This window comes from Elgaria multicarinata, chromosome 8 (genome assembly GCF_023053635.1).
Source record: "Elgaria multicarinata webbii isolate HBS135686 ecotype San Diego chromosome 8, rElgMul1.1.pri, whole genome shotgun sequence".
NCBI lineage: Eukaryota > Metazoa > Chordata > Lepidosauria > Squamata > Anguidae > Elgaria > Elgaria multicarinata.
Window position 1 is genome coordinate 470,567 of NC_086178.1, and position 24,001 is coordinate 494,567.

The following is a 24,001-nucleotide window of genomic DNA, read 5'->3' on the forward strand; positions in this document are numbered from 1 at the left end:
GGAACTCCAGCGCTGCAGCTTCGGAGGCACTCTTCTAAATGGACGGGGAGTTTGGGAGGGGGCGTTTGCCTTTCTCCTTGCCTGGCTGGCTTGGGCTGTGCAGAGCAGGCAGCCCGGAGCCCACAGGCTGCCCTCGCAGCGGGGGTCTCCCATTTCTTCCCCTCCCCTTCATGCCAAGCGTCACTGGCAGATTCATGGCGCCGTGGGAAGGATCCCGCTTGGCTGGGGCTTCCTGTGCTGCTTCCCACGGCACGTGAGCTGTGATGGCAGCACCCCTTGCTCCCTCCTCCTCCTCCTCCTCTGGTGAAGCGGCGCTACAGCAGTGCGGTGTCCTGCTCAGAAATATTTCTTGGAAGGAAAAGTGGGGATTTAATCTGAAACAGCACTTTGGATGTTTCAGGCCACTAATAGAATCATAGAATAGCGGAGTTGGAAGGGGCCTGTACTTGAACACGGTGCAGCATAGAACTGAAGGGCTGTTTCAATTTTCCTTGGTTGCTTTTGTATGGGATTCTTGTTTCTATCTTGAGTAGCTGAAAATTGAACCAAACGAAAAACGATCCCGAGGCAGCTGAACTCCACTAACCCGGTGGCTGTAGCTGGGGGCGGCGTTGTGTGTTCCTCAGATGCACCGGGTGGGTGGGGGTGGGCTTTGTTGCGGGGAGCGTGCTGGAGGTGAAGCCTTTTGAGCGCTTCTGTCCCAGTGCTTTGGCCACTTCGGGGAACGCAGTCGTGGGACCCAGCAATGACTGTGGGAAGCAGTGGCAAAAGCCCACGTGCCCCTGGCAAAACCCAGTGGCGTGCAGCCGTGGCCCACGCTGCCGTCCTGTGCCGGCCGTTCTCAGGGCTGCTGAACCTTGGGCCGGAGGGGTCGGCGCTGTGGCTCGACCTTTGTGCTAGAGCACTTTGCACTTGTGATCGGACCGATGGACTTGTACACGGGCAAGGTGGCCCTACGAGGAGGCCCCTGTGCAGCCACGAAGGCAGCGTGGTGCTCCTCTGCCAGGCCTTGGTGGCTGCTGCTCACCAGGCCTATTTCAATCCCCCCGCCCCCCGCAGCGCTTGGGGGGGCTCTTTGTGGGTGCTTCCGTGTGTGGGTGTAAAGCTGCTTCTCTCTTCGTTCTCATTCTGGCATTTTTTCTAACTCTGAGCTTTCTTCTATATGGCTGTCTTTGAGGTTCTCTCCTCAGGTAGAGTCTGGCTTTGTTTTAAGTTGCTTTTCCAGTGCTTGTTTGCAGCTAAGGGGTGCCTTTTCCTGATTAAGGAACACCAACCAAGGCATTCATTTGACAGCAGTGTACCGCTGGGGCCTGATCCCCCTCCTCCTAACGGATTGGGAATCACTACACTCGTGTCACTTTGGGGGAGCCCCCCCCCACCATGTAGCCTCTCGCCCCTTTAGTATTTCGAAGGCCTGCCTGAGTGCTTCTGTGCTGGAGTGTTGTGATGAGGGAAAGAGACACTGTTGAAAGTTCGCAAAACGGTGACCGTGATGCTGTGACAGGGGCACCGGTCCTCCGAGGCCTGAGTGGAGCAGCTCCGTTCTACATTGTGTTGGCTACTGCCATTTGCTCAAGCTAAGAGGCAAAACGGCTTTGTTTTTTTTAGCAACAAACAGTTGCATTTTGAATGCTAAGAGGAGCCACGGTTGTCCCCCACACTGGAAATGCTGCCTTGAAGGAGGATGCTGGGCTCCTGCCCGACCATCCACACGGCAGCAATACGATGGCACAAAGCTAAGTAGTGTCTGTAGAGCGTTTCAGAAGCCCTCCTCACCCCTCGGTCTCCTCCGTGGATGAGTACGATGTGTTGCGCTTCAGCCAAAATGCACCTTTGCTGTGTTGCCACAGCCGGCTCAAAGGCAGACCGAGTGGGCTTCTCCACGGCCTCCCTGTCATGACATATTTCTGCAACATACATTTTCTTCCTCCTTTGCAGGAGACGAAACCTACCAGGACATATTCCGTGACTTCTCGCAAATGGCATCCAACAACCCGGAGAAACTAAAGCGCTTTCAGCCCTCTGATGCACAGAAGCCATGAAGGGTCAAAGAGCACGGGGACCAGCGAGAGTAGACCTCCCCCTCCCCACATGTACTTGGAGCTCCGCCCCCTTCTTTTTATACATAAAGCTGCTTTAACTATATGTTGTTTCCAGTTTGTTAGCAATTGCTGTCTGGGTTCAGACAACATGATAACCAGCGGTGGTTTAAGTAATCAACCGCAAGTTGAGTGGTCAACGGTTGGTTGTTGGCTGAGTTCGGATAACATACTAATCAACAGGGTGTGGGGTGTGTGTAAAAAATAGGAACAAAATGGAAATCGAACGTTGATTAGCGTGTTGTCCGAACTCAGCCATTGAGTTTTCTGTTGGACAAAAACCTCCCCATGGTTGACTATTTCCCAAAATAACCAACTGAGATAACCAATGCTTTGCAGAGTTGACTATCTGCGCAACCGTTGGTTAGCGTGTTGTCTGTCGGGCTCCGTGGGCTATTTTGCAGGGTCCAGTGGCCTATTTCTGCTAGCTGCAGAGATCCCAGGCAGGAGTGGCCAAAACCACACCGGCTGCTTTACTGCAATGGGCACAACTCGCAGAGGCTCTTGGGAGGAGGGTGGGCAGGGGCTGTGTCAGTAAAACACCGGGTTGACAGATAGTCCACTCAATGGCCAGCCCCAACCTCTCCGGTTGTGTAGGAACACGTGTGGGGAGTACCTGCAAAATAACTCTGGGTTGACTATTAATCCACCATTGAGTACAGTGTTGTCTGAACGCAGCCGCTACCAGTGTGGTTGGTGTGGGAGCGGTTGTGGGAGTGCTTTCCAAGGAAAAGATGAGGCATACGGGCTGAGGTGGGGTCGGTGCGTGGGCTGGCGCACCTTGGGCCACAACCAGACTCTGTTCTGGCATGGACCCTCCTGCCCTCGGTCAGCCCGGCCCTGTGAGTTTCCTTCCTAGTGGCCCTGCTGTGTTGTGCCCCAGCCCCGTTCGTGGTGCTTGCCACAGGGAAGGGCTGGGCTGGGCCTAGCTTCCCTGTGCCCTTGCTCGCCCGGCCCCCCAGGTCTGCCTGCCCTCCAGACAGCTGGCTCAAAGGGAGCCCGTAGCCTGTTGGTTGGGCAGTGTTTCCCAGTGGAGTGTTGCTGCAGCCGTCCTCGCAGGGAAGGTGGCTGGCAAAGAAAAGCTCCTGGGGCTTTTCCAACAGGGCTGCTGTGCTGTGTATGGGGTGTGCGTGTGGGGCTCTCTCTGTCCAGCCGCTCCTGCTCCTTCACACTACTCGGAGCTCCAAGGGCTCGCCTGGGGCAGCCCCATCCAGTGCTGCTGGGGCCTTGGTGGACGGGCGGGGCCATTTTCTGGAGTGGCAACTGGTGGGGGCCGACGTCCTGCCTGCTCCGTGTCTTCAGCGGCCTTTGCGGAAGGGGCTCTGGCCTGCTGCCGGCAGAGGGGCTCTGCTGCCTCCGGACCTCGTGGGCCCCCTTCCTTGGGGACGGGACGGGACGCTGGCTGGCTGGCTGGCTGCACTCCGCCCAAGGCGCTTGGCTTGCAGCGGGGTCAAAGGAGTCCAGCAGAAGCAGGAAAGCGCAGGCCCATCGGGCTGGGCGGCACAGGCCAGCCGGCCGCTTCGCAGCGCACTGCTGCCGCCGCCGCCGCCGCCAGGAGCCGCTCTCTCCCCGGCAAGGCTGGCCGGGCAGGGGCAGCCGCTGACCGCCTTGCAGCCCCGGAGGGCGAGCCGGGCAGCCGCCCGCCTCTGCGGCTCAGCCGAGCGAAGCGCTACGCCGGCGGGGGGAGTCCACCCAGCCGCCGCCGCCGCCACCCCGCTCCCTGCTTGCAGCCGGCCCAGGCGGGGCGGCTTCCGGGCGGAGCCAGCGGCGGGGCGGAGGCCGAGGCGGAAGCCCGCCCGGCCCAGCCCGGCGTCCTGCGCTCCGCGTCCTGCGAGGCGGCCATGGCGCGTGGCCTGGCGGCGGCGCTGCGCCCCCAGCCCTGCGCCTTGGCGGCGGCGGCCGCGCTGGCCGTGGCGTGTGCCTTGTACTACGCGGGCTCGGGCGGCGCGCCGCGCCTGCCGAGCGGGGCCGGGCCGGAGCTCGGGCCTGCCCCCGCCGCCGCGTCCTCCTCCTCCTCCTCCGCCGCCGCCTCTTCCCCGTCGCTTCTCGCGGGGCCTGGCGGCGGCGGCGCCGAGAGCAAGGCCAAGGCGGGCGAGGAGCTGCTGGCGTCCGGGCCGGCGGGGGAGGCGGAGCTGCACGTGCTGCTGGTGCTGGCCAAGGCGGAGCGCAACGCGGCGCTGCGGGCCAAGGCGGAGCGGGCGCTGCGCTCGCTCGTGCGCTTCGGCAAGCTGGAGCCGCGCCGGGCGCTGGTGCTGCACCTGCTCAGCGACGCGCCCAGCAAGGGCCCGGCCAAGGCGCTCTTCCGCGACGCGCTGCGCGGCGCCTCCTTCAAGCACAAGGTAGGTAGGCGGCCGGGGCCCCCTCCGCCGCGGCCCCCCTTTCCTCTCCCTCCCTGGAGGAGCAGCTGGGACCTGGGACCTCCCCAGGGCCCCGCATCCCCCTGAGCTGCGGCCCGTTCCTGACCCTGGTGACAGCGCGGCCGCCGTCCTGGCCTCTCCCCACAGGTGGTCTTCCACGACGTGGAGGTGTTGGCCGAGAAGCTGCTCCCCGTTGTGGGGGCCATGCAGAAGCTCTTCAGCGCTGGCCCCGGCACCTATTACAGTGACTCCATCTTCTTCCTCTCGGTCGCCATGCACCGCGTCATGCCCAAGGGTGAGTGACTGGGGGAGGGGGCAGGGGGCATCTCTGTTCCTGCAGCGTCCCTGTGTCAGTGCAGAGCTTGGCATCCCACACGCTTGGCGTCTTTCGTTCTCACTCTTAAGTAAAGCAGCTTTCTATTTCAAAGAGGCTAGTCCTTGGTGAGCTAGATAAGGGGAGAGGGAGGGTCCAGCAGAAGCAAAATAAGCTTCTTATTTTGCCAAAGGAGTCCATGGCCCACCTCGTGGAGGCTCTCTGCCTCCTTTTATTCTGGGATGGCTGGAGCTCTTCCCTTCTCTGGCACTTGCGTGGTGTGGCTGCCACGGCTTTCTCCACAAACAGTGGCCACCCAGGGGCTGCTTCTTCCTTGAACGCCCTTTTCCCCTGGCAGTGGAGGGCTCTGTCCTCAGCGCTGCCTGTGGCCTGGAGGGCTGTGGCCTGTTGACTCTGTGCCTATAAACGTGGCTTCACCTCCCCACACTCACACGCTTGCCTCCTCAGGGGAAATCCTGGCTCGGGCCAGCATGGCCTCAGTCTCTTCTTTCTTTCTCTTTTCAGGCTCGTGAAGTGGGCCGCTGCCTCTGTCCTTGGCAGGAGCAGGGGGGGGGGCGCCTGCCTTGGGGTGGCCTCAGCGTGCAGCAGCCCCCGGGGGGGGGGGGGGCTGGTGGGGTCTCTGCACCGTGCTCACCCAGCAAGGAGGTGGGTTCATATTGCACCCAGCCCTCCTTCTGCAGATAGCGGTTCCCTGCGCCAGAGCAGCCCACGAAGCTGAGCTCTTCGGCGCGTCCTGTTGGCCCCCTAATTCCCACTGGAAGGGGGTGGGGTGGCAGTCCCCTCCCTGCCCTGGGCATACGTGGGGCAGCACTGAACTGTTGCCTTGGCAGCTTGCATCAGCTTTGCAGGACTTGAGCTGTTAGATGAGCTCCCCTCTTAGTGGAGAGGTCTTGCTGCCCCGTGCGGCGCTGTCATGCCATGTGCGGACGCTGCTTATTGCACACAAGGGGCATCTTGCTCCCCCCACCCAGGGGGCTCTTCGTTTGTCGCTGCCTGAACTCCGGAGCGCCGGTCCTTGTGGCTTGACAGGCAGGACCAGCTTCTGGCTCCACTGCCGCTTCCAGCCTCCCGTACTTGAGAACCCAGGGGGCTGGGCTAAATGGCCTTTGGGTGTCTTCTGAAGACCAGCGGCAGGTACTCTGCACGCTGCCTCCGCCACAAGCCACCTCCTTGGGCCTGGGAGGGAATGTTGTGGGCAAGCAGGAGGTCCCTGGAAGCAGGGGTGGGGTGGGTGGGTCCTCCTCCTCCTTCTTCTTCTTGCCAGAGACAAGCTTCCCTTTGGGCCAAAGAAGCCTGGGACGGATCTGGCGCAGGAGCAGAAGGGGCTCTGAGCCGGTGCCTCCGGCCTGTGTGCTGTGGCGGGGTGGGGTGGGGGAGGCCCTCTTTGCTGGCTTGAGTGCCCCGACGTGCCTCTCACTGCTGCCACCTCTGGGCTGCCCTGCATGTGGCGCTCTCTCACCGGCCCCTCTCCTCCCGGGACGTTTTCCGGCCAGCCGTCCATCTGGAGCAAAACAGGAAAGCAAAAAGGGGGGGCTGTGTGGCTGCTAAGAAATCGGGGAGCGGGGGATCTCCTTGACGCTGCGAGGCGACCCAAGCTCGGATCTGGAAAGATTTTGATCCAGAGCAATACTGGGTGGGGGTGGGGTGGGGATGTGGTGCCTGGAAGAGCCGGCATGGGTCCCCAGTAGCCCTTTCCGTGGAGCTGGGAGCTCTCGCTGCGGCATCGTTGCTGGGCGTGACGTGGCAGGCGCGTGCCTGGGGCAACCGGCCACGAAGTGCAAGCTAAGAGCAGCTGTGCGCAGGGCGTGCGCACAACAGATCGGCTCAGCTTTGTGGGCAGAGGGTGGCTGTGGGGCTGGCATGCTGGGAGCCCCCCCTCCTCCTGGCTTGGAGCTGCTAAGGGAGAAAGGCCATTCTGGGCCCCCGTCCCCCTCCAAAATGGCAGTGGCTGAAGGGCAGAGCGCCTTGGCAAGGCAGGGAGCCCCCCCCCCCTGCGCTGTCCTTTCGATGGGCAGTAGGAGGGGGTCACTGCCCCCCCACCAGGGGGGGTTCAACCACGTTGAAGCGCCATTACCACGTTAAGCGAAATGGAGGGTGCAACTGCCAGTTGTTTTAAGCGCACGGCTTGCTGGGATGTGGGGCAGAAGCATTCGGAGGCCTCAGGCGCTCATCTAACTGCTTTGCGGTTAGCGTGTGGTTAAGGAAAACGTCACCACAAAAGGGTAAACATTACGCAGGAGGCAACAATAACATGGGAGAGCTATGTTGTAGGTCTACTTCTGTGTAAATTCTGCAATGAAAAGTGCACTGGGGCATCCCTTTGGGCTGCTTCATTTTAGCAGGGTTAAAGGTCTCAGGAGGAACAGGCGTCTGCTGGGGGCCCTGGCGTGTGGAATCCCCCTTTGGGGTCCAACTAAAGGCTCAGAAGGCTCACCTGAGCCTGGCCAGGTGCAGGGCGGAGGGAGGGAGGGAGGGAGGAACCAGCCTGCTGGCTGCCATGAGGGGGGTTAGCAACATGGGGGATATGGGGGAGCTGGTAGAGGCCACTGCAGGGGCTGGGGGAGGGGCAGACTCTGCCCATTTGGAGGAGCATCAAGCCAGCGGTCAAATTCAATCAGTATTGTATAACTTTAAAGGACAATAAAATATGAAGCTGTAAAAATGCAATGTAAAACTAGTGCAATAGAAATTCAAAAGCACGTGCAAAGTCAGCATGGAAAAAATGCACTATAAAACAAACCTGTTAAAATAAGTAAAAATGAGGGAGGGGAGGGGCGGGGAGAGAAGTCATGCCAGGCCCACACCATGGTACAAAAGCCCCAGCATAGAGCAAAGATTTAAAAGGCCCTGACTTGGCCACTGGAGGGAAACCATTTCCCTGGGGAAATTTCTGCTGGGGAGAGTGTCCAGTAATTGGGGGGCCACCAGCAGGAAGGCCCTCCCAATAGTAGCTGTGCCCTAAGCTTCAGGATGTGGGGCCGCTTGCAGAAGAGCCTCTGGGGCTGACCTTGGGGTGGGGCTGGATCAACTTTGAGGGCTGTTGGAGGAACTGTCCTGGGCACGGCCACAAAACAGCTAATGCGGGCTGGACGCCATTGCCCAGCCCCAAAGGCTGCGTCCAAGGCAGAGGCGGGACCTCCGCCTCCGTGCTGCTCCCCCTTGCCCCCACCGCTTCCCAGGCAGAGGGACAGGGGGTCCTCCTCTCTCCCCCACCCCCCGGTGACTGGGTGCGCTGCGGAGGAAAGCATCTGCCTTCAGCCGCCTGTCGTCTTTGTGCCTGGAGGGCCCCCCCCCCGCCTGGGTGGCCCAGAGGCATTCATGGGGAAGGAAGACAGTGGCACTTGGGGGTCCTCCTTTCTCCCGAGGAGGCTGTCAGTTGTCGCAAGGGCACCGGAAGTCCCTGAGCGCCACCAGCAAAGGGCTGTGGGCTACGGTGGCCGGCCGTGCTGGATCATGGCCCCTCATCTTGCCGGCTCCTCTCCTTTTTGCCTTTCCAGAGATTTCACGCATCATCCAGGTGGACCTCGATGTGGAATACAGGACCAACATCCGGGAACTGTTTGAAGAGTTTGAGAACTTCCCTGAAGGGGCCGTGATCGGCATTGCCAGAGAGATGCAGCCCGTCTATCGGTAGGCCTTGGCGCGTGGGAGTCTGGGCAGAGGGAGCCGGGGGCCTTCGTCCGAGAAGGATCCCCAGAGCCCCCTGAGAGAGGTCCGGAACCAGCTGGGCCGAGGCTGCAGCTCTTGCCTGGCCTGTGGCCGTTGAAGGCCGTCCGCCGGGAGGATCCGTTCTGAAGCCCATCTCCCCCACGGACCTGGCCACTAGCCAAAGCCCGGTGTTTTGGATGGGGCGGAATGCAGGCGCTCCCACCCATGGCCTGAAGCCCCAGGGGGGCCCACCCGATCGGGGGCTGCTGAGGGGGCTGCGGCTTCCTGGGGCTCAAGGCTGGAGTTTGTCCGGCCTGCTGTGCAGAGCAGCGCGGAGGTCCGTGGCGTTTGGAAGCGGCGGCGGCAGTGACAGGAGGTGGCGGCCTTGACCGGGAGGCGCTTCGTTCTCTGAGGCTGCTGGCTGGCCGACCGCTGGCAGGGCGGAGGACTAGCTCCTGGCTCCAAGTGGGGCTGGCTGTTTTGAGGGACGGCGGTTTGCTGGAGCCTTTGGCCTGGCACTTCGGGCTGGATTCCAGCCAGCGCCCGCTCCGTTCACCTGCTGGGAAGCCGTTGTTCATTTCGCACGCCTGCTGCCCGCGCTGCCCGTTTCCTGCCTCCTCCTCCTCCTCCCTCCGTCTTTTCTCTACGTGAAGCCCTGGGTGGCGAATGCTGGCTTTGGCTGCTCACGCCCTGCCCCCACCCCCCACCCCAGGAGCTGCAATCCAGGCCATCGCCCCAACCGTTTGGGGGATGTGCCAGGCGCCCGTTGGTGGGGAGGGGAGGGGAGGAGGGGGTGCCTTTGGCGTGGCTGTCGGGACTGGGTGCTGGTCCTGCGCTGCTTCCGCTCGCAGGGGAGGGCTGCTGGCGCATCTGTGGTGGGTCTCAGGGGGGAGCTCTGCCGGCCCCCCTGTCGAGGGGCTGTGGGTGGGACGCAGGCCGCCCCTTTGCTGGGGGCCCTGGGCCTCTCCACACCCCTGGCAGCCGAGGGGCTTGCTGACAGGGCCTGGGCCTGGCATGCAGAGGCGGTGTGGGAGGCCATCCCTGCAGTTTTGGCGAGGGGGGAGAGCCCGTTCACGGGAGCCTTTGGCTCGAGGCCTCCTCCCAGCTCCCTTCCCCGGAAGGAGGGCCACCGGGCACAGGACAGCTTCCAGCAGAGTTTGTTGCCACAAGAGAGGAAGAGGAGTCCGTGTTCCTACCATGTGGGTCCCATTCCCCACGCACGGAATCACGCGCCCTGGCACAGCGGCCATGCAGAGGGCACCCATTCCTGGGCCGGGCCCTGCTGGCCGCAGCCGCAGGAAAGGCAGGAGGCCGGCCAAGGCAAGGGGCTGCGTGGGGCAGGACAGGGCAGGCGGGGAAATGCCGCCCTCTCCCCACGCCGGCACATCCTTGTTTCAACTGGTGTTTCCTCCTCCACTCCCCTCTCCCTCCCCCCCCCAGGCATATCTTCTGGCAGTACCGGCAAGAGCACCCTGGGACTAGAGTGGGGGAGCCGCCCCCGGACGGGCTGCCCGGCTTCAACAGCGGCGTCTTGCTGCTGAACCTGGAGGCGATGCGGCACTCCGAGCTCTACAACCGGCTCCTGGAGCCGGAGGCGGTGAGGCAGCTGGCCGACCGGTTCCACTTCAAGGGCCACCTGGGGGATCAGGACTTCTTCACGCTGGCCGGCATGGAGCACCCGGAGCTGTTCCACGTCCTGGACTGCACCTGGAACCGGCAGCTCTGCACCTGGTGGCGCGAGCACGGCTACGGCCAGGTCTTCGACCGCTACTTCCGCTGCGACGGCCACGTCAAGATCTACCACGGCAACTGCAACACGCCCATCCCGGAGGAGTAGCTGGCGGCGCCACGGCTGTTTCCAGGGGCTGGGCCAGGAGAAGCCGCCATGGCAAGCGTCGAGGGAGCGGGGCAGCCCTCACAGGGCCCGTGGCCCCTGCGGCCTTTCCAGAACGATTCCCCTGGCTGCGCTCCCCCTCCGAGGCGGGTCGGGGCCTTCCTGCCAGGACGGTCCTCTTCCCCAGACTGGCCGTGAGACGGGGGGGCGGTGCCGGGGGCTGGCCGGTCTCCTTGCCCTTTCTCTGGCAAGTGTGTTTCGGGCTCTGAGGAAGCAGCCGGCATAGAGGGACGTGGCACCCGCTCTGTCGGGGCCTAGAGGGCGGAGGGGCGTGGGGGGAGCGGGGAGCAGCAGGACTCCTCTGGGCTGAGACCACCTCCAGCTCCCTGGGACTGCCCCCCTTGGGGTGTGTGGGTCGGGCGGGGCCTTCCCCCTTCCCACCAGCACAGCCCATCTTGCAGGGGCGAAGCACAGTGCCCGAGAGGCAGCCCCAGGGGACGGTCTTCCTTGCGGCCAGAGCTGGCTTCTGAAGAGACTTTTGCAGCTCCTCGTCAACGTGCCCTTTTGGCAGCTCCATCCTGGACGTTTGGAGCTGGCAGAGGCCCCCAGCTGGGCTTGGGGTGGGTTGAGAGCTAGAGGCTCTGTCGCGGGCAGCCATGTTGTGAGGACTGCGATGCGGCTGAGGCCCAGCTGTCGGGTGCGGGAGGCTCCGTCGCCCGTGGCCGGTCAGCCCTCTTCTGGGAGCGGGGAGGGGGGGCACCACATTTGAGGCAGCTTGGCTCACAGTGGGAGGGGAGGGGGGCGGCCAAGGCCAGAAAATGGCTCTGCTGGGAACTGGGCCGGAGCCCCCACCTCGCCCGGCCATCTGTCCCCTTGGTGGTGCTCAGAAACGCCACCGGGACCCTCAAGAGACGGCAGTGGCTTGCTTTGCCCACCGAAGGCACCAGGTTCAGTCCCAGGGAGCTCCAGTTAAAACTGGTCTCCAGTAGCAGCGACAGCAAAGCCCCACTCTGCCTCGATGCCGGAGAGTCCCGGGCCAGTTAGAACTGGCAACTCTGGGCTAGGTGGAAGTCCAGTAGCCGTGGCCTGGCCACAAGCCGCTTCCGACCAGATCACCCACCCAGCCGTCCCTTCGCAAGCAATGCAGCTCTTCCCATTTTGCCTTTCCAGCTGATCGCAGATGCCACAGTACTCTGCGTCTGGCTGCGTGGCGTGGCGTGGCGTGGCGTGGCGTGGGCCTCCGCAGCAAGAGAGGAAGGCGGGGTGATTTCCCCCGTTTGGGATGAAACACAGGCCTAAGGCTGCGCCTGTGTTCGCCTCACCTCCCTCTCTTCTGCTGTGCCTCCCCCCCCCTAAGTCCTTCACCATGGAATCCAGCTTTCTTGGGGGCAGCCAATCCACTGCTGGGGGGCTGAAGAAGTCCAGGGAACCTGTGGGCCCAAAGTGCCTGGCGCAGGGCGAGGGAGGGAGGCCGGGTCTCCCAGCGCTCCTGGCCTGCCCAGCCTGTTCTGATGCCTGTCCCTGGCTCTGTTTCTCGGCTGAGAAAAGACCTGCATCTCTTTGCTAAAGAAACACAAGGGCAGCTGCCGCCCTGCGCAGCAGGGCTCTGAGAATGCTCATCGCTGGAAGGTAAAAATAGCCCCCCTCCATAATCACACGGCGGTCCGTGGCCTGTATTTAACCCTGATGGTTGGGCCGGTGGGCGGGAGAAGGGCTGCCAGGGGAGGGAGGGCGTGAGCCCCATGAGCTGGCGAGAGCAGTGGGCCCTTCGCGTCCTCTGCTCTGGCTCGACCCACGGGCCGGGGCCCCAGAAGGCCCTGAAGCTGGGGCAGGCCCAGAGACCGTTTTGCCCATCCCAGGGGAAGCTCACAGCGAGTGGTACGGGAGTGCAAGGGCAGCCCCCCCCCACGAGGCCCCCAGCAGTTGGCATCCAGGGGGTCACGCTGCCTCTGACCCACACGATTTGAAATGCCTTTTAGGCTTCCTCTAAGGGCAGATCCCTCTCCAGGTGTCACGCAGGTTACAAACCACACCAAGTGGGCACAATTTAAAAGAATCAAGGGGGGTGGGTGGGAACCAGTGCACCAGATGTAAAGGAAGGCTGATGAGCCCAGGCGGCTCTTCAGAGCGTCCTCGAAGACCTGCAGAGAACGGGCCTGGTGAACCCCTGGTGGATGCCGGTTCCAGAGGGTGCGGCGGGGCCACTCCTGAGAAAGACCCGCTCTCTTGTACACACCAGCCTAGCTGCCCTTGGAGGCAGGTGGGCGAGCAGGGCCTGCCCTGCCCTGCCCTGCCGGCTTCACGGGAGGCTCTTCTCTGTCAATGCTGGAGGCAACGCGGAGCCATGGTGACGAGCAGCTGTTGGCAGCCTTCTGCTCCATGAGACGCTCAGATATCCTTGGGACGACCATGTAGAACGCATTGCAGTAATCTAGCCTGGGGGTTTGCCTGAGCGTGGCTCGTGTGCATCATGCTCCTTGTGTAAAATGTCTTGAAAACTGATGCTGAAGGGCTGTCTGGAGATTCTGTCTGTCAATAAAACAAGAGGGGAACAACAGCTCTGCAACCTGTGAATGGCCATTGGGGGTCCAGCGCGTCCCCGTTTTCCTCCCAGCAACTAAGTGGCCTGTCTGAATGTGGCCGACGGAGCGTCCTCCTGCCATAGCAGCCCATTGAAAGCCTCGGACTCCTAAATTCCCAGAGTTTAAAGAGCAGAGAAGCCACGGAGCAGTGGGGCGCCTCCACCGCTGGCAGACTTTGCGCAGGGGGACATGGGAACACACCCCACTTTTGTGAAGCTGGCTGGCGCATGTTCAACATGACAAGAGGTTTCTGCCAGACACCGTGGCCTGGCACAGCCTGAGCCTGGGGCCTGCACCTGCCCCCACCTGTGCTTAATCCAAAGCCCTGAGCCAATTGCCGACTCGGAAGGCTGTGATCCTCTGTGGCAGGAAAGCCAGCGGAGGCCGTCAAGCAGCCTCACCAGGGCGGTTTCCGCTCTGTGGGGCCCAGCGGTAAAATTGGGTCACTGGGTGGAGGAGGGTAAGTTGGGAGGAGGTGGCTCCGCGAGGCGCAACGTTGCCGCTGACCCGGAGCTGCTTGCCAGAGGAAAATCCTGGCAGCCCCCTCGGAGGCTGTGAGGAGGGGAGTCTGGCAGGCCTCGCCTCCAGGGCCACTTTGCCTCCTACGTCCACTGTAGCTACGTAGCTTCTCTGTGAGTGTGTGCTGGGGGCGGGGGAGTGTTGCGGCTGCTGCTTCCCCCTTCCAGAGAGTGCTCTCGTGGCTGCCATCTTCAATGTCTTCCTCTGTTGGCAACGGTTCGTGTGCCTCTGCTGTATCTCCAATATCTGGGCCTGAGCGTCTCCCTGACCAGCCAACTGTGTCTGGTGTGGTGGCAAGGTCAAGGTGCTCCCCTGGGCCGATGTCGCCATGCTGCTGCTCAAAGTGCTCTTCTTCCTCGCTCCAAATCCTGGGGATCTGGCTGGCTGCGCATCCGAATCAGTAGAGGATTGCTAAAGGCTGGCAGCTGCCTCAAGCAGCAGGTGCTGGGGGGGGGGCAGGGAGCAGTGAGAAGTTGTTGGGGGGCAGCTCTGAGTGTGCCCTGGGGCCTGCACTGACTCCCAAAGCCAGGGGTAGGCAACTCCAGATGTTTGGAGCCATGCTCCCATTATCCTGACCATTGGCCATGCTGCCTGGGGCAGATGGACACTGCCGTCCAAAACATCCGGAGGACACCAGGCTGCCCACTCCTGCTCCATTGTGGGGGAGGACAGAAGCCACGAAGTGCCATGCAGCTGCCATCCCAGTCGTCTTCCGTGCGTGGAACCAGGTGGGAGACGTCCCGCCTGGGTCGGTCATCTCAGGCAGAACACGTAGTGGGCCAGCCTGGGCTGGGGGGAAGGGAGGCTGGCAGGGTGACCGGGTGGGGGTGGGGGAAGCAATGATGCTTCTGAGGAGCCTCCAGGCCGCCTTCACCCCAAAAGGCACCACAGAGAACGCTCCCTTCTTGTCAAGGAGGCCCTGCCACAGGCATCAGCTGTGCTCTGGGGAGCTGTCCATGGTACTTGAAAAGCCCGTCCTGCCGGGGGAGGTTGGTGCCTGGACCACAGAGCCAAGGGGGGGGCAAGCCCCACAGGGGCTCCAGCAGAGCCTCGAGTCTGCTGCTGGCCTCATAGAATGGCTCTCGGGGTTCTTCACTGCCGCCGCTGCCGCCATCAGCCTCTTGCATGTGTTCTCCGATGCCAGACAACGGCCTCCTTGCAGCTCCCAGTCTGCCCTCCTGCCCAAGAAGGCTCCCCTGGCCCAGGACATCTTGACCCTGTTTGCCTGCAGGAGTTGCCTTGCCCATAAGGGTCACCGGGTAGACCAAGGACACTGATTCCCTGGACCCAAGGGGAGCGAAGGAAGTTGGGGCAGGGGTGGAGGGCAAAATGAGGAAGAGGCCCAGCTGGGGCAATGCAAGATTTGGGCCTCCCTGGCTGCAGGGTGAGACTCGGGCCAGTGGGACGAATGGCTTGTTCTGGCCCTAGAAGCGGCACGTGCCCACCTAGGCCTGCTGCAGGGCTTGCCTGCCTCAGATGGATGGCTCAGCAGCTTGTGCCCAGGGAGGCGCCCTGAGGAGCCACCCCATGCCCCACCTCACCTGACTCCCACCTGGTTTAGGCAAAGGTCCGGCTCCTCAGCTGAGTCTGGCCCTTCCATGTGGAATGCCTTGGGTGATGCAGTGGGCTTCTGAAGGGGGCCAGAGGAAGCTGGCTGCCCGGTCGTGCCACTGCCTTGAGATGGTGTGAGTGGCACCTTTCCCCTCCTCAGTTCACAGATTCTGTGGTCATGAAGACCTCGCCCTGGCTTCCCCTTCCATAGCAAAACAGCTACTGCAAGCGAAGGCTGGGGTGAGGACCCAGGCAGATCCCTCTTGGGTCTCATACTTGATGGCCCCAGGGATGCTGATGCGATGGAGTTGGGTGGAAACACAGCAAAGTGCTCCTGCTGAACTGGTGGGCCACAGAGGACTTGAGTGTCGGAACAAAAGATGGCCTCCAAACCAATCTCGGCTGCAGAGTATTAATTTATTATTGCATTTATATGCCGCCTTTTTTCCTCCAAGGAACCCAAGACAGCATACATAATCCTCCTCTCCATTTTATCCCTTGAAACGGTGCAGAAGGGCTTCCGATCCAATTAGCCCAGCTTTACATTGATGGTGCTATATAAATTAATAATAATAATAATAATAATAATAATAATAATAATAATAGCTTCGCACTACAAGAGATGGAGGAAATTCATATTGCTGACAAGATCAAAAGCCTTGAAATGAAGTATAAAAGTAACAAGACAATCTATTGGTCATTCTTGAAAAGAGAAGCATTAAATTGAAGCCAGAAAGTTTCCCTCTTAAATCAGAATTATCACAAAAAGTGTGTAGAGCCCTTGGCGAGGATCCTCTCCTAGAAAACCAATACAAGGATGCTAACTTCATTGAAGCCGGCTGAAGCCTTTGCCTCAGTGTGGTAATGTATGCAGCACAGATCTCTTTCTTGTTCGGTCACCGCCAGCTCAGATCCCATCAGCTTATACTTGAAGTTGGGCTGTTTTGCCCCAAAGTGCATCACCCTTATACTTGCCTACATTGAACCGCATCTGCCGTTTGGAGAGATGCCTTTGGAGCTCTTCCCAATCCCTTTGTGTTTTAACAACCTTCAATAATTTGGTGTCGTTGGCAAACTTGGCCACTTCACTGCTCAGGTTTCTTCTACAGGCTTGTTCTCGGCATGAGGGCTCAAAGCCTTCTCTTCCTCGAGGCCTTCATAGGCCTGAAACCAGCTTTCTGCACATGCATGGAGACTGGGGAGGGGAGGTGGGGGTGTCATTAGCCTGCCACCCCCTCATCCAAAGGAGCCAGGTGGGCTGAGGAGACCCCGTTGTCAGACTGAGGCTGCTGAAGACCAGGGTGGATGATCCCTCCCTCCAGCCCACCCTGGTCCCTGGCCTCAGCTCTCCCTGGTTTCAGGCCAACAGTGCTGCTGCTGCTTCTTGCCTGTGCTCCACACTCCTTCTCGTGGGAGGCGCCACAGGAACGTGGCCTGCGGAGTTCCACTGCTGCAGCCCTGTGCACCGTCCCAGGCCGGAGTGAAAGCAGCAGAGGCCACAAAGGCTGCGTGCAGAGGGAGGCTTTGGGAGGAATCCCAGCACCAAGCAGAGGCCTGGCTGGCCTTGCAGGGAGCGGCCTGGATCCCCACAGTGGTGGCAGCAGCGATGTGGAAAAGAAAAGGGCCCAGTGCTGTGGCTGCCAGCACAAGCCTCAAGCGGAGCGGCCTTGGCCAGGAAGTTGATCCCATCATTGCGATCAGTGGCCACCTGATCGGGGTCTCAGAAGCACTGAGGGTGGACGGGCCCTTCCTGGGCCTTGCGGTGGGGGGAGGCAGGGGGCCGAGCTCCTTGCCTGACCAAAGAGGCCCCCGGGGCCTCCCTCCCTCACAGGCTGCAGGAGGGACCCACGTAGGAGAAACAGCTGCAGCTGCCGCTCCGCTGTCCTGTCTGCCCTCAGGCCTGGCGGGCTTCAGATGCCAACATCTTTCCCCCACATTCCATGACCTCAGATCCCTCCCTCACTTTTGCTACAGTGGCTGTGGACCGGCAAGGAATGTGAGAAGTCAGTAAGTTTTTCTGATGTCCAGAAGGAAGCCAGATTCCAGCTGGACATCAGGAAAAACTTCCTGACTGTTAGAGCAGTACGACAATGGAACCAACTACCTAGGGAGGTTGTGGGCTCTCCCACACTAGAGGCCTTCAAGAGGCAGCTGGACAACCCTCTGTCAGGGATGCTTTAGGGAGGATTCCTGCATGGAGCAGGGGGTTGGACTCGATGGCCTTGTAGGCCCCTTCCATCTCTGCTATTCTCTGATTCTTCGAAGTGCATGCTGGGCTTTGTGGTGCACAGGGCCTCCGTTCCTGAGGGTGGCCTGGTTCTGCTTCGCAGTGGCATCCTCTGGGCCCTGCTGGGAAAGGGCTTCCCCCGGTGACGCATCCAATCAGGGGGCTCCAGGCGGTTTTGCCCTCCGGTGCACTGGGGGCGGGGGTGGAGGGGCACTGCTTGAGCCACGTGGAGACATTTGATGTTCTGCCGGGCACCCTTTCCTGCCACGCATGGGGTTCTTGTGGCTTGCCTGGTTGGGGGTGGGGCTGCCTTTGGGGTGGGGCGATTCTGGGCCAGGAGGCCAGTGGGCCCTTCTCTCAGACCAGGCCCGCCTGAGGACCAGGCCATGGCCAGACGGAGCGGTCACCCCGTGCGCCGAAGCCTGCCTGTGCGTCTCTACTTCTGCCCTTTTACAGCAGTTCGCAGTTCGCAGTAGGGGACACTTATTAAAACGGAGCCATAAAGCTGTCGTAAAATCAGAACAATAAAACCATAAAAATAGAAACTATCAACGATGGGGAGGTATCACACCTTCCGCTTCATGCGTGCTCCAACGAAGGCCCCTTGCATCCTCTGGGCTTCCTCTAGGTACGTGTGCCCAGGATGGCAAAAGCCTCAGAGGCAAAACAGCTCAGTTTCCTCAGGGGCCTGCGGTTGCTCGCATGAGCTGCTGTTGGAATGCCTTCCAGGGCTCGGCCTGGGAGAGCTCATCCGTGCCATGACGCCCCCCCCCCACTGAAATGACCACGAGGGGGGGCTTCCCTTCTGTGGGGAAGACACACACACACACACATCCAGCAAGGCCTCCTTTGCAGGACCAAAGAGTTGGGGGGGGGGTGTCGCAAGATCAGTGGGGGAGGGGGCTGGACCCAGGGTCCAGGCAGGCAGCAGGAGGCCATAACCAGTGGGGGACGGGGGGGGAGGGAGGAGGAAAGCCCCTTCTGCTGTCTCAGCCACCTCTTTGAAGGTGTCTGGAGGCCCGTTGAGGAGGCACCTTAAACCCATGATACGCCTTGCCCCCAAATCATTCCATTTAGGACCTTCACCTAGGAGCTAAAAGCACATGAAGCAAAAAAGGGCTCTTTTGCTCCATCGCCTGGGACGCACGTTGGGGCAGCCTCCTACTGTGTGACCCAGGGAGCTAGCTGAGGAACTCTGGAACTCAAGGCTGGAAGGAAGGACTCCATCTGGAGGTAGAGCCTTGGATCAGGGGGGAAGAGAGATGCCTTCACCGGAGCAAAGCACGCTGGTCTCGTCCTGGAAACATCCCCCCCCCCCGAACAGTGGTGCCAGCAGAGAGGGCAGCCTGGGGCTGGGGTGGTGTTGGCATTCCCGGCCCTGAAGCCTGACAATTTGTCTTTTGACACTGACACGTTCCCATGCCGCTCCTGTTCTCATTTCCCTGCGTGACCTTTTAATGATGCCATTAATAATTGCTTGGTTTGTCAAACTTCCCCTTTCTCATATATTGGGCTGGGGAAAAGTGCAGATCAAACTGGCAAATGCGTACTGAGACACCTCAATCCCGGAGCATCTGCTTAGCAGGTCAGAGCTGCGTCACACGGCCAAAAAACAGCTCCTTTCCTGCAGAGCCAGGATCCTCTCCTTTCCACCCTGAGCTGCTTGGCTGACGATACAAACCTATGGAGGTTCAGTCAGAGAACACAATGGCCAGAGTCAACAGGGAGGAGAGGCTGCTACAGTACCTTTGGCTGAGCTTCTCTAGCATTCAGCATTATTGCGTGTGCGTCTGCATGTCTTCCACGCCAATAGCTCCTCGCATGAAAAACAAATGAAAATGGACCAGGGCCTTTTTGGTGGATGCACCCTGGATCAGGGACAACCTTCTCAGAGAGGTTCACCAGGAGCCCGCTTTGTGGACGTTTCAGGGCTTGGCGGAGACCTTTTGGTTGGCCTTTAAAATAATTTGTGGTTTATGGCCTGGTCTCTTGTTTTAAATTTGTGTTTCTACTGCATGAATTTCAAATAAGCTTTATATTGTATTTTAAATTGTTGTACTGGTTTTGTGAGCCACCCAGAAAATGTGTCTTAGTAAATTTAGTAAACAAATGAAGTAAATCAAATGCAGCCTGCCTGTCACAGGGTCTTGGAGGACGTGTCTTTGGCAGCCGGCAGGGTGGTTCCTCCCTCCCTCCCTCCCGGCCTCCCTCCGCCCTGCACCTGGCCAGGCTCAGGTGAGCCTTCTGAGCCTTTCGTTGGACCCCAAGGGGGGATTCCACACACCAGGGCCCCCAGCAGGCGCCTGTTCCTCCTGAGACCTTTAACCCTGCTAAAATGAGGCAGCCCAAAGGCATGCCCCAGTGCTTTTCATTGCAGAATTTTCACAGAAGTAGACCTACAACATAGCTCTCCCATGTTATTGTTGCCTCCTGCGTAATGTTTACCCTTTTGTGGTGACCTTTTCCTTAACCACACGCTAACCACAAAGCAGTTAGATGAGCGCCTGAGTCCTCCGAATGCTTCTGCCCCACATCCCAGCAAGCCGTGCGCTTAAAACATCTGGCAGTTGCACCCTCCATTTCGCTTAACGTGGTAATGGCGCTTCAATGTGGTAAGAGAAAGGGTAGATCAGTATGGGGTCGGGGAGTAAAAAAGGCATATTTCCGGAAGGCGCCCCTTTAAACAACATGGCAGCTGCAGCGCCTGTTGCAACCAAACAGCCGGCAGGAGCAGCGATCAAGCCCATAGGCTAGAGCGGCCGGGGGCATTTCAGCTGCTCTGTACTGGAAGCTCTATGATTTCAGCCCATTAACCACAAGTACATGTCAGATGACGCCTTAAAACCAATTTTGTGCTACTAATCATGTTGCATAATGACCCTGTTCAGAGAACACCATAAACCATGGCTTTAACCACAGTGAATAAGGCTTTCTGGCCTTAAGGTGTCTTCCGAATGGGGCCAACGTGGTTAGTGAGGCTGACCACAATGTGGTTAACAGGTGTGCATCGTTAGGGAAAACGCATGTCAGGCGACACCGTTAACCATGGTGCTTAACCACAAATTGGTTAACCGCATGGTTAATGGTGTCATCTGAACGGGGCCAGTATGTCCCAGGGCGATGCAGCTGGAGTATTAAAATGTCCCATTGATTTCCCAAAGGAAACTGGTCTTGTGGAGCGGCCATAAGTACTCTGGGCTTCAATAGGTTGGCACCAACCATGGATTTTCATTGGGGAACATTTACCTCACCAGAGGCAGAGATGTACAAATGTTATGTAGTAGAAAAAACTCAAGAAACATTTGTTTTTAGTAATCATAAAGCCCCTTTCTGTGGCTGCAAACAGGGCAGAGCTTTCTCTTTGCTTTGTAACATAGGGGGAGGGGGAGGGGAGGAAGCGCACCCTTTTGCACATGTCCACATTGGGGCTCAAAAGGCCACGGATGGTAAAACCATCCTTGCAAACCAGGGCTGGGCCGATGAAATCTTTGTGGCCTGGTGGCGGAAGAGCTCAGCCTTCCAGGGGGAGAGGATGGGTCTCCGCTGAAGCAGGAAAGGAAGACGCCGCTCCTGCCCTCGTGTGGCTTCGGAGAGCGAGGCTGGGGCCTCCCCGAGCTGCAAGAAGCCCTGGCCTAAGCCGAGCCAGCACCAGCAGCTCCCTCCGAGCTCAGCCGGGGTGGGGTGGTGGGAGCAAGGGAGGCCAGGCCAAGCAGCTGCTCTCTTGCGCAGGCAGCACAGCGGCACGCTTCCCTCTGGGTGGCTGCTGGGAGTGACTGACATTTCCTAAAAGGGCAGGGGGAGGCTCTGGCAAACGCCGGCGGGGGCGGAGGGGTGGGTGAGGCAGGCAGGTGCCCAGGCCCAAGACGAGGAGGCCCGATAGGCAGCAGGCCTGAGTGGGTGGGAGGGAGGAGGGACCCTCCCCATCCCCGCCTGCACGCCGGGCAAGGCGTGTGACGCAGGGCCCCCGGGTCTCCCGGCCACTCAGCGCTGCCTCTCGCTCCGCTGCGGAGCAGGAAGCTAAATATAGCCGGCCTCGGAGCCGTTCCTGCGAGGAGGCGCAGGCAGCCATGACATCACCCGCTTCCCTGCGGCCGGGGCGCAGGGAAGAGGCGGCGGCCCGTCACGGAGACACAGCGCATGGGGCGGGGCGGTGCAGGCTGCTTCTTCCTCCTCCGCTTCAGCCGAGAAGGAAACGGTGCAGCCGCACCTGCGGGAAGGGGGTGGGGGCTTTGCCCACGACACGTGCTGGGGCCCTCTCCTCCTGCCCGGGACCCCAGCCTCCAGTGCTCTGTGTGAACACAGCCCTCCCCGAACGTGTGAAGAGACCTGTGGGGCTCCCAGGCGTGCCCTCCCCACTGAGGCCCCAGTCAGGGGATGCCTGGGTCCGCCTCGGCCCGGGGACAGAGGCGCTCCTGGGCCCTTCAAGCGCCCCGCCCCGCCGGTGCTCCGGAGGGCTGAAGGGCAGCAGGGCAGAGGCCGGAAGCAGCCCGGGCAGCGCTTTCTCCAGCCCCGGAGCTTCCTCCGCGGCCACTGTGGGCCTGACTGCGCCAGGCCCTTTCCCAGTCACGTCGCGCCTTCCTGGCTTCGCGCTTGCGAGCAGCCGGGCGGTGGGGGCAGCAGCTGGCCGCGGGGGAGCAGGGCAGCTGCGCAGCACCAGCCAGGCTCTGCGGCGCAAGACGAGGCGAAGGGGCGTGCGAGGCGCAGAGGCAGCAGCCGGGCAGGACCCGCTTGGCCAAATCCACCAGTCCGTGAGAGGCGCCGGAGCTGATGTAGGAACGCGCGCGCGCACGCTCAACCCCCCCCCCCCCATGAACGTGGCGGTTTTATCCTGCGGGGCGTCGGCGGTGGCAGGCCAGGCGCTGGCCGGACCTTTTCTGCTGACCGGGGCTTAGATTTCTCAAGCTGTTTCCCGCTATGATGGACGGATGACTGTTCAAGCCGCTTGGGATAAAATGTCCCTCCTGGTTTGGGGAGCGTCCTTTCGTTTTCGCATCAGTAACCGAGGCGGGAAGGGGATTGGAGAGCCCCTCCGGCCAACTGCAGCGCATGGCCACGCCCTTTCCGAGAGGCCCAGCGGGAGCAGCTGGCCTGTGAGGATTTAGTCAGCCGGAGCAAAGGCAGCACAGCCGGAAGACCCGAGCTCTGCCTGCCACGAGGGCTTTGCTCCCCGTCCTTTCCCTCCTCAGGGAGCTGCCCCTGCTTCCTAAGAACCACGTGATCCCGCCTGCGCCCTCGGCCTCTCTCTGCACGGGGCTACCAGCCCACCTTGGCACCAGACGTCGTGTGCCTCAAAGAGCGTCACAGGAAGCCCCTCTGCAGCGTCCGCCCTCGCAGGCTAGGGTGGGGGGTTCTCCGGCAGCCCTACCTGGAGCTCCTGCTGGGGATGGAGGAGCCCGGCGCCTTCTTCGTGCAGAGCAGGGGGTCCCACTAGGGAGCTGCAGTCCCCCCACCCCGCCATCACCAAAGGCAGGACGCCCAGCAGTCATATCGCCTTGGAGAGCAGGTGGAGCGATCATTTCCTGCAAACCTCCCAGGCGGGGGGCGGGGGCGGAGTCTCCCCCGTTCCGTTGCCAAAGGGCCTCGTCTTCTCCCCTTCCTTTGTGCCTGATCCACAAGGGGAGATCCACGCTCACCATCCGTGGCTGCTTCTCCTGCCTTTAGCAGGTGGGATGGACAGCTGCCCTCCTTCCCTCCAGCATCCTTTGAAATATTTGCAGACTCAGCAGATCCAGAGACAAGGATCTTCTTTTCTGGAGACCCGTTGGATTCCCAGGCAGACCTCCTTCTTCGGACCCTCTTTGTGGGCCTTCCCGCACACTTTCCATGCTTTTCAAGGCACCTGCATCCGTTCCGGTGCCCAGAATGGCGCTGAGCCACAGAGAGTGCAAGAGCCACGTGTTTGCAGGAGGGATACGTCCACGGCCCCTCGGGGGTGTGTGTCTTCCTTGCTTCACGGGAGGTGCGCATTGACCCCGCCTCAGCAGCCGCCCTGTCCCATTGGGGCACGGAGTTTAATTGTAGTTGAAGCCGCGCGGGGCGGGGAGGCAGGATTCTGTTTCCACAGCCCTGTGGCTGTATTTGCTGTGCTGAAGCACCCGCCGCGCCGCCCCCCCGAGGCTCGAAGAGACCACCTCCCCTCTTACGGAGCCTGTTCTCTCCCCCCCCCCACGCCCCTTGCCATGGGCTGGCTGCCATATTCCCCGCGGGGAAATTAACTCCTCTGCGCTCTCCGTTCAGCAGCCTGTTGCTTCCCTGACAGATTGAAATCAAATGGTTAGAGGACAAGAACCAGCAGGGCTTCATCTCCCTTTCTTGACCTATTTTTTTTTTAAAAAACCCAGCTTTTCGAGGGTGGGGGGAGGGGACCGGACCTGGAAGAGGGAGCTCTTTGTCCTCATCCCCAGGAGAGGTCTGAGCAAGGCTAGTTGGGCCACAAGGCTGCAGGCCTCTCTGGTGCTGCTGAAAGGGGCGGTTCTTAGGTCCATCTTTAAGGTGAAGGAGCCAAGGCCCCAGGGCAGGCCGGGCGTCAGTCAATCGCGCGGAACTCCTACCGGCCCTGGAGGAACCCAGCCGGACACGGCCCTCATTGGTCAGCAGCAGCAGCTTCAAACATGCCGTGGAGGAGAAGCCTTCAGTGCCCTCCAGATGCTTTGTGGTACAACTCCCAGCATTCCTAACCACTGGTCATGCTGGATGGGGCGGATGGGAGTCGAAGTCCAGAATATCTGGAGAGCAGCAGCTCGGGGAAAACGGCCCAATCCATGGTGACGAGCACACAGGCCATTTTGGATGCCGCCTCTGGGCAAGGCTGGTTTTACTGCTACTTATGTATACAGGCTCTAGAGATTGA

The 24,001-nt window shown here is 60.7% G+C and overlaps 2 protein-coding genes across 3 annotated transcripts in view; both read left to right on the forward strand.

Moving 5' to 3' along the window:
• ACAP2 (ArfGAP with coiled-coil, ankyrin repeat and PH domains 2) overlaps window positions 1-2,145 on the forward strand; it is a 46,599-nt gene extending 44,454 nt beyond the window's left edge. For both annotated transcript variants that reach the window (XM_063131701.1, XM_063131703.1), the window contains one exon: window positions 1,939-2,145. In XM_063131701.1, coding sequence (XP_062987771.1) covers window positions 1,939-2,042 — 104 coding nt within the window. In that variant the 3' untranslated portion in view covers window positions 2,043-2,145. The remainder of the gene's footprint in view (window positions 1-1,938) is intronic.
• A 763-nt stretch (window positions 2,146-2,908) lies between these two features.
• Window positions 2,909-12,829, forward strand: XXYLT1 (xyloside xylosyltransferase 1). The gene is made up of 6 exons (XM_063131741.1): window positions 2,909-2,941; window positions 3,062-4,438; window positions 4,604-4,751; window positions 8,288-8,420; window positions 9,879-10,564; window positions 10,621-12,829. Exons 1-5 carry the CDS (start codon window positions 2,909-2,911, stop codon window positions 10,273-10,275), a joined length of 2,088 nt encoding a protein of 695 aa, XP_062987811.1. The 3' UTR covers window positions 10,276-10,564; window positions 10,621-12,829.
• The last annotated feature ends 11,172 nt before the right edge of the window (window positions 12,830-24,001 follow it).

Bases quoted from the DNA above. Each gene is read 5' to 3' on its own strand.
- XXYLT1 (XM_063131741.1), top strand. From the start codon at position 2,909: ATGGACCCTCCTGCCCTCGGTCAGCCCGGCCCT. The intron at 2,942-3,061 runs GTGAGTTTCCTT...CCGGCCCCCCAG, and splicing joins CCCTCGGTCAGCCCGGCCCT to GTCTGCCTGCCCTCCAGACA. The intron at 4,439-4,603 runs GTAGGTAGGCGG...CTCTCCCCACAG, and splicing joins GCGCCTCCTTCAAGCACAAG to GTGGTCTTCCACGACGTGGA.